General features: G+C 43.8%; 2 protein-coding genes across 2 annotated transcripts; one reads left to right on the forward strand and one right to left on the reverse strand.

The window, feature by feature from the left end:
• The first annotated feature begins 1,093 nt into the window (after window positions 1-1,093).
• Window positions 1,094-3,435, forward strand: LOC135639653 (hexose carrier protein HEX6-like). The gene is made up of 3 exons (XM_065153504.1): window positions 1,094-1,374; window positions 1,442-1,764; window positions 2,175-3,435. Exons 1-3 carry the CDS (start codon window positions 1,242-1,244, stop codon window positions 3,243-3,245), a joined length of 1,527 nt encoding a protein of 508 aa, XP_065009576.1. The 5' UTR covers window positions 1,094-1,241; the 3' UTR covers window positions 3,246-3,435.
• A 357-nt stretch (window positions 3,436-3,792) lies between these two features.
• LOC135639654 (transcription factor MYB14-like) lies at window positions 3,793-5,586 on the reverse strand. The gene is made up of 3 exons (XM_065153505.1): window positions 4,991-5,586; window positions 4,768-4,897; window positions 3,793-4,630 (listed from the first exon to the last, which is right to left on the reverse strand). Exons 1-3 carry the CDS (start codon window positions 5,121-5,123, stop codon window positions 3,958-3,960), a joined length of 936 nt encoding a protein of 311 aa, XP_065009577.1. The 5' UTR covers window positions 5,124-5,586; the 3' UTR covers window positions 3,793-3,957.
• Window positions 5,587-9,134: the final 3,548 nt, after the last annotated feature.

The following is a 9,134-nucleotide window of genomic DNA, read 5'->3' on the forward strand; positions in this document are numbered from 1 at the left end:
AATGATAGAATATCAATTCAAATCTCCTTCCATCTTGCGACTAAACTTAGATATTTCTTAAAAGGTTACATTTTTTAGCTGATTTAGATCATAATATTTTTTGCATATGAATTGAGTCTATATCAATTCAATTAAAAAGTTTAAATTTATTTTATCGATCAAATATTGATATGTCATTTATGTGTATTTGATAGAAATCATAAAAATGATATGGTATTATATATTTTTTTTTTCTAAATTGATTATAAAAGTATATTTATAAAATATTTATCTATAAGCATTTATAGTCGTTTTTACTGGTATATGAGTTAGTTATGATGTTTACTAGAAGACTATTATTATTTATCTATCGTTTGCTAATGTTTATTCTTAAAAATCGTTTTGTCAGAGGAGCAGAGTAGCGTAGGCTTGAGAGAAATATTATTATTTAAAAATGTATCCTATTTTAGACTTGTATAATATTAATATGAAATATTATTTATTTTGGTAATAATATGATTATATTGTAATTATGTAAATAAATTGGTATTGGTATTGACTGTGATATGATAAAGAGTTTTGATGGTTATATGATGATATATAACTCTCTAGATTGTATAAGGATAATGTCACTTATTTATGTTTTGATCATGAAATTTCTTATGGATCTGAATTGTCAAAATTATTAACAATATCCTATGATTAAATTGTTTATGATTATAGAATACGATGAATATTTATCCAAGTTTTATTCTTGCATTCCTATATCGCAAAATCTACAGAATTTTTAATTCGGCAAGTATTGATTATTCTATTATAATTTCTAATTATAGTATAAATTATTGAATCCTGGTATAGCAATATAATGTTTCATGATAATTTATTGAATCATGAAATTTTTTTTCAAACATGATGGAAAAGCAAAAGAGTAAATTCTGATAGAAATAATGGAGGAAATCATATCAATGATTCAATTGGTAAGCAATATTTTCATATAAATTAAGGTAATCAAGGATTCTTTCAATTGTTTTCTTTTCATGGCCCAATCAATAAAAGATTACTTCCTTTTTATGAGAGTGGATAGAAGGTAGAAATTTTCCCTGCGCCCGTTTCATCGCGACGTGAGAGAAAAAGGGAGACCCAAAAAGTCAATCACGACTGCTATTCTTCTTTGTTCCCTTCTGTAAGTGTTCTTCGACACTGCGAAGATCTATAAAATACAGTCCTTTATCGCGACGCCTCCCCTCCTCCCATCCACCCCCATGGCCGTCCATATCTCGGCTGCTACCGGAGCGGCAACCACCTACAATGGCAGGGTCACAACCTTTGTGGTCATCTCCTGCGTCATGGCTGGCATGGGAGGCGTCATCTTCGGCTACGACATCGGGATCTCAGGTAAGTAATCCCTTCGTCGGCCAGCCACGGGTGAGCTTCTCTTCGTTCAACTCGGTTCTACTTGTAGGTGGAGTGACCTCCATGGAGTCGTTTCTGGAGAAGTTCTTCCCAGACGTGTACGCCAAGATGAGAGGGGACTCCGCCGTAAGCAACTACTGCAAGTTCAACAGCCAGTTGCTGACGACCTTCACGTCGTCGCTGTACGTCGCCGGGCTCTTCGCCACCTTCATCGCCTCGTGGGTGACGCGGCGGTTCGGCCGCAGGCGGACGATGCTGGCGGGGGGTTTCGCTTTCATGGCCGGGGCAGCGCTCGGTGGAGCTGCGGCTGACATCTACATGGTCATCTTCGGCCGCGTCTTGCTGGGTATAGGCGTCGGATTAGCCAACCAGGTAAGAATTCCAAACCTTTTGTTCTCTGAAGCACCATGTTTGATCTGAAACGAGGTCCACTCAAAGCGTACCCTAAAGATAAGTATCTGTTGGCGGCGCTTCAATGATTTGCTTGAAGCGGTCCCAAATGGCGGCTTGCAAGATTGCAAAAAAGGTGTTTGGCTTCGATTAAATATACGTCAAACAGCGACATCACACCATCTATAGGACGCATCGTCGTATACGTGTTCCGTCGTGATGACAGCAAACGGAAAAGTCAAGTCGATGAATGACTTCATTTCGTAGAAACATAAGGTCTACAGGTTGCAACGAAGAGAGAGAGAGAGAGAGAGAGAGAGCGCGCGTGTGTCTTTTGTGTTACAGCGTCGAACACTGCGCTGGCGGTATCTGACTTGTTGATCATGATGCAGTCCGTTCCGTTGTACCTCTCGGAGATGGCTCCGCCTCAGTATCGAGGGGCGTTCAACAATGGCTTCCAGTTCAGCATTGGAATCGGAGCTCTCATTGCGAACATCATCAACTATGGCACCGCGAACATTAAGGGCGGGTGGGGCTGGCGAGTCTCCCTGGCTTTAGCAGCAGTTCCAGCTTTGTTGCTGACACTCGGAACCTTCTTCCTTCCCGAGACTCCGAACAGCCTCATTCAACAGGGCGGCGACGTCCACGACGCCAAGCAGCTGCTCCAAAAGATTCGAGGCACCACCGACGTCGACCAGGAGTTGGAGGATCTCGTCGCGGCCAGCAACGCGTCCCGGATCGTTCGCCGGCCGCTCCGAACCATCGTTCGACGAAATTACCGTCCCCAGCTGGTGATGGCCATCGCCATCCCCTTCTTCCAACAGGTGACCGGCATCAACGCCATCGCGTTCTACCAGCCGGTGCTGTTCCGGACCATCGGCCTGGGCCAGAACGCGTCCTTGATCTCGGCCGTCGTCGGGGGAGCGGTCGGCATCTCCTCCACGCTCATATCGATGATCGTGGTGGACAGACTCGGCCGGCGTCGACTGTTCCTGATCGGGGGGATCCAAATGTTGATTTCGCAGGTGATAATTGCGGGAATACTGGCGACCCAGCTCGGCGACCACGGTGGGGTGAGCAGAGGATACGCCTACCTCGTCCTGCTGTTGATATGTGTGTACGTCGCGGGTTTTGGGTGGTCATGGGGGCCGCTGGGCTGGTTGGTCCCCAGTGAGATCTTCCCACTGGAGATACGGTCTGCAGGGCAGAGCATTACAGTGGCCGTCAGTTTCATCTTCACCTTCATCATAGCTCAGACCTTCCTGGCCATGCTGTGCCACATGAAGTCCGGGATCTTCTTCTTCTTTGCGGGATGGCTGGTCATCATGACCATGTTCATACACATGCTGTTGCCAGAGACCAGGAACATACCCATGGAGCAGATGGGCAGAGTGTGGAGGGAGCATCCGTTTTGGAGGAGGATCGTTGTGGATGAAGGAGAGGAGTCCAAAATGGATGGATGATCTGTTCTAACATATATTAACAGGATCAAGCTCTTGTTGATCGCAATCCGTCGATTGCAGTTGCTGTATTCACAAGTGATGCAGAAGCATTTCAGAATTGCATGTATCCATCCTCTCTCTCAAACATTAGATAGAATAATCGACAAGTACGGGGCTCTACTTATATGCTTAACAAAATCGTATGCGGATATGTGTGTGATTTCTGTAAAATAATGGATGCATGCGATGTCAATTGTCAAAGATGTTTGATGAAATTGCAGAGAACAAAGGAGGCATCGTCGAAGAACATAAGGTTGGGCATCCACGAGGACAGTCGAAACAGAGCAAAGCTGGCGGAAGGCCAAAAGGGATATCTGTTGCGTCACTTGTAATGCGGGAAAGAATATATGGATTTATGGATGCAGTATGAGGTGGCCGGCAGTCGACAAAATGCTTCTTCTGGTCACGCCTGCAGTCGACACGACGCCATCGCTCCGTCAGGAAAGAAGTACACGAAGGTGTGAAGTTAGCATCACAATCTCACAACCACAACACCCGAGAATTGAGGTCACCTCCCCGTTTCATTTCTTCCATTCCTTCCTTCCAAATGTTCTCCATATTGCGTGATCATCGCTCATTATTACTGTTATCCACAATGTCAAGCAAACAAAACAAATCAAAGGACCATCCAATTCCAAACCACAAAATGTTCCCTCGTGTGTGTGACGTGTGTTTATTGCCATGGGAAAGGGAACGTTGTATCCATGGTGGCCATACTAGAGGAAGTTGTGATGATAGCTTCATCTCCAATGGGACTCTGGACATCGTCCCAAGAAAGCAAGCAAGAGTATTGCTGTGGCACCAGCCACTCACCCAGCCCTTTCTTCTCAAAGCTTTCCCCGCTTACCTCCCCATTGTCTCCCAGACAACACGGCTGTGCCTCCTCCTCAGTGACAGTGTTCTCCATGTCGTCAACCAAAGGCGGCAAATTGTTGTAGGTCATGCTGCTGTTCACCAAGTCGAAGAGGGAAGGCATATCTGCTTCGTCTTGCTTGTGGTTAGGGACGTTGTACATGTCGGAACATGTCGCTTCCTGAAGAGGTTCCTCCCTCGTGCAGCTGCTGGCTGAGTGTCTGCCACTGACGCCTCCATCGTCAAACATGAAAAGAGGCCAAGGAGAAGGAAATATGGGATCCGGCGATGACTTGGACGTTAAATCTCGATGGAGATCAGTAGAATCGAGTTGATTCATGGAGTTGCGAGATGGGTGGACCAGCTCAACTCTCGGGGACGCGGTAGGCTGGGGTGTCGTAGGCTTGCGGATCTTCTTCTTGATCCAAGAGTTCCAGTAGTTCTTGATCTCGTTGTCTGTTCGACCAGGCAAATGGCTTGCTATGTGAGCCCATCTGCGGTAGATTTGCCAGCGAGAAGACGAAGTGAGACCAGAAAAAATGTAATCATATTCGTGATAAAAGTGATGGCAGTGCAAGCATTCAAGAAGCTTAATGCGGACGATGATTTCGGAAGGTGGGCAGATGAGAACCTGTTCCCAACAATCCCGTGGAGGCTGATGATTAACTTCTCCTCCTCCGGCGTTATCCTTCCTCGCCTTATGCCGGGTCTCAAGTAATTGATCCATCTTAAGCGGCAACTCTTGCCACACCTTTGAAGCCCTGTACAACGATCCAAGCATAAGAATCTCAAATGACAAGCACAGACATACTTTAGAGAGAGAGAGAGAGAGAGAGAGAGAATAGAAACAAGACCTGCTTTCATGGGGACCTCACTCCAGCAGCAATAGCCGTGGGCTGTGATATATCTGATGAGCTTCTCGTCTTCTTCAGGAGACCATAGCCCTCTCCTCACCTTCTGTTGGTTGCAACAGGAGTGATGCCCCATTCCCTCTTCTCTATGTTGATTCGCTGTTCTTCTTATTCTTATACCCTTCTCTCTCTCCAACTTTGAGCAGTCTTTGGTAGGAGAGCTCTCCCCTTTTATGTGAGGCACGACGGTAGATCTTTTCTCTCCCTCTCTCTCTCTTCTCTTCCCGTCTCATATCTCTCTCTCTCGCTCTCTCACTCTCTCACTTTCTCTCTCTCTCTCTCTTCTCTAATTGCACGGGACGAGCCTTCCTAGCTCCTTCTCCTTCTCATCTAACATAAAAAGGACTCGGCAACGAATTCTCTCTTTGCTACAGAATGATGTTATTCCAACAATGTAACAGGAACCTTTTCTTCTGGCTTCTGGTGGGAGATAGTGTTCTATCTACTGCTCCGGGTTGGTGATACTTCTGAGACAACAATGCCATGGACACAGTTCGTAAATCCTACCAAGTGGTTATGCACAAATTCGTTTGCCTTCGTTTTCTGTCGTACTAACAGCACGCGGCTACAGTGATGCCTCACATGCAACACACACACACACACACACACGTACAAAAGCCTTTTTTGTAGGTACACATGCATTATTGTGGCCTTTTTCGTAGAATCCGAGCCATTATTCCCCAAGCAAATTAGGTCCCTTGTTACTCCGAGCTTTGAGCCTGAATCATGATGTCCCACATACTTGAAGCCGTGTAGCTTTCAGATCCTTATCTCTTCCACAGCTAATGTGCTCCTATGCATGCTTAGCTGCTTTCTACGAACGTGCACATAACGTTGCTGGTTGCGGTAAGTTTGATCGATGCATTTGCAACGTACATATATGGTCCAAATCAAAGTGCTCATGCTACGGAATTTTGTATTGTTCTTGGGGTCTGTGTCAAGAGAGAGAGCTATGGAGGCCAACTCCTCACCATGTCAGACGTGATGGGGGAATGCCAACACCATAAGAGATGAAGGTGTGGGGTTTTTTATTAGGGGAGAGGAAATGATTAGGAGGTAGCTTTGAGAAGGAGCAACAGGGAATTGGCGCCTACCGATGCAAAGAGGAACACCAAAGAAGCCATCGTTTGCTCTTGGTGCCAAAAGCAGCCTATTAATTGTTGAAGTTAATGAAAAGGTCTTTGCCCTCTACATTTTACTTCTTTTTTTGTCTTGGAAATTTTCATTTTACTTCTTGTGTGTTTGCAAATTTATTCTATTGGAGTTTGATGGAAAATGTTCATCCTTTTGGTAATTACAACTGAATTTATTCTCTTTTGCAAACATTTATATTATTTGATCTCCCAATCTTGTTTCTGCAAACGTACCATCTCTTTCCTTTCTTGGAATTAAGGTCGCTCTAATGTCTTCCTCCTAATCCTCTCCTCCGGCTTCCGCTGCTATCATTTGCATTGACGGTTACTCTTACCTAATGATGTGAGACCTTCCTATTTGTGTTTCGTAATGGATAAATGTAATACCATGCACTTTAAACAAATAACTAAAATAGTGAATATGTACATAAATATATTCTAGTTTTTGTGCATATTTTAGTCCATTGCCTTTAATGTAAATACATGCAGTTTGAATAGATGCAATACCTTCGATTTCTTGTATTCAAGGTTTATATAACAGCAGGTAAAAAAATTATACCGAAAAGAAATCGAGGTTGAAACACTATCATTGGGAAAGGAGTTTAAACAGTAATCTCATGAAAAGCTCGGCTGAGTAACTTTCCAAAATTTTACATGTAGTGTTGTTAATCTTTCACTTTGTCTTCAACTGTTCTTTGTGCCAATTTTGTCCTCAAATGGTCTTCCTATTGCTAAAATCCTAGTCAGGAATACCATTCTTTCTGCGAGGCATGCTCGGAGACATACAAAATCATGTTTATATCAAACCAGTTAGCATTGAGTTTAATCTTTGGTAGTAGGTGGCAAGGTGGTCAGCATTGAGTCACCCGTTGGTTTCTCATGTGAAGTTCTTTTTAAGTCCTCTTGCTTCTATCATCCACAGAGTACCCGATGCGCTGGAATGAGATATTATCAACATAGACTCCCAGCTCTCCAGGAAACACCATTCTTTGATCGGCCTCCTTGTTGTTATTGGTCTGAAATGGCACGAGCAGATCAAATAAATATGTGAATGATCCTAGGGATAGAAAACACAGGTCATGATTAAACAACTGGTTTTTGAGATGGGAGAAGAAAAATATTATGGTAAATAATAGATGAAACAACAATCAGTTTTGTGTCAAAAGAATTGCAACATAAAAATGAAAAATACTCTCGCAGCATATGTCAGCACTTGTTGACTATATTTGAAGCAACATGATCGATAACTGCAGGAATGTTAGCTTGATCATCATTTGTGCATGATGAGATATAATTATCAAAAAATTTAGATTATTATCATCAGCATTTAAGGAAGCAGAAGCCCAAGGTCTGGGAAGATGCAGGAGACATAGCCAGTTCAAAGTGGCCTTCTAATTAACAGGTTGCCCACCGATTTGCATCCTAGGAGGCTTCAAGCCTTCAACTGTTCATGGCATGCTGCCTTGCCATCCCGTAAGCAATCAAAAATAAATTACCAACTTGGATAAAGGCATGCTTAGATAGAGTATTATAGAGGCCTCGATTGTTCATGGCATACAGCCTTGCCATCCCGTAAGTACAGATATATTATGAAATGGATAGGAACATGTCATCATCTGATGGACAATCAACTAGGGGAAAGCAAAAGCACAAGAATTTGAGCAGTACTTAGATTATACATTGAATCTCATTTGACCTTTCAGACCATCTGTGTAAATGGATGACGAGAGGACAAAATGGATTTGCAAGAAAGAAATTTTCATGCTGCTTTGCAAGTCTACAACACGATAATAGAGCCTGTATTCTGTAAATATTTTGGTTAGCTAGATCATAACAATAGTTCATATCTGGGTGCTTTATTCTGCTCAAGGAAAGATGGTTACTTTAACTAGCTCTCACAAGAGAAAATCACCTTGGCTGTCTCAGATACAACTTCATTTGTCTTAATGTCACGAACGGTCATTGCGCACCCGCAATAATTCCGTTTAACGAACCGTTCGTCACTCTCATCTACATGTATATTTGCTTGGCAATATGTTTTGGCTTGGTTTTAAGTCTTTTTACTTGTAAAAATATAAGTTCGAATAAGTTATAGCGCTATAGTACGATCGTTCACCGAACCGAGCAAAAACATCCCCAAAGCAGCCTAAAATAGCTCTATTTTCACGTGCCACGGGCTGTTTTCTGTAGCCCGCTGCTACATGCGAAATGTCAGCCATCTCAGCACCCTAGAACCACCCAAGTGGCACCATGGGGGATGAGACTTCGGTATAGTGTCAGGCGTTAAATAATCTTTCGCAAGTTCGTACGTTACCTTAACGGGAACTTGTTATCACACCCGGCACCCGGTGAGCAACTGTTTGTAGATTTGCAACTATTCGTTCAACCCTCTAAAGTCTTTGTTTTCCTCCTCTCCCTCTTTTCTCTTGTGCACATAAGGTGCTCGCTGAATTGCTTGTAAAGCTTTCCCTTTTCGTGAGACGTCGGAACTTGTCCGTCGCTCGTTCTTCGACTAATCAACTTTCTCTTTGTCGCAAGAGTGCCTCGTGACTTAGGCAACGCAAGCTAAGTTCGCGTCTTTGCCGCAAGGGTACCTCATGACTTAGGTAATTCCAGCTAAGTCCATGAAATTATGGTATCAGAGTGGGCAAGCACTTCGAGCGAGCAGCGAAGGAACTTCGCAACTTCGCCATGGTAAAACATCGTGGCAAATCAAGCAAGACGGGGCAAGCCAGACCATTTCCCCAAGCAGCTGCAGGTGGGCTGCAAGTGCACACTCACTCTCATGCTGTTGGAGCCACTCAAGAGGAGCACGATAGTGAACATGATGAGCGAGAAGTTGGCTACTCTCCGCGAGCGGAAGAGGCGCAATCTGGTACACCAACCGGGAAAAAGAGACATAAGAAGAGACTCACAACGGCGGAAACCCGCTTAGATATTCTTGAAGCGAGCTT

Source organism: Musa acuminata, chromosome BXJ3-6 (genome assembly GCF_036884655.1).
Source record: "Musa acuminata AAA Group cultivar baxijiao chromosome BXJ3-6, Cavendish_Baxijiao_AAA, whole genome shotgun sequence".
NCBI classification, from domain to species: domain Eukaryota; kingdom Viridiplantae; phylum Streptophyta; class Magnoliopsida; order Zingiberales; family Musaceae; genus Musa; species Musa acuminata.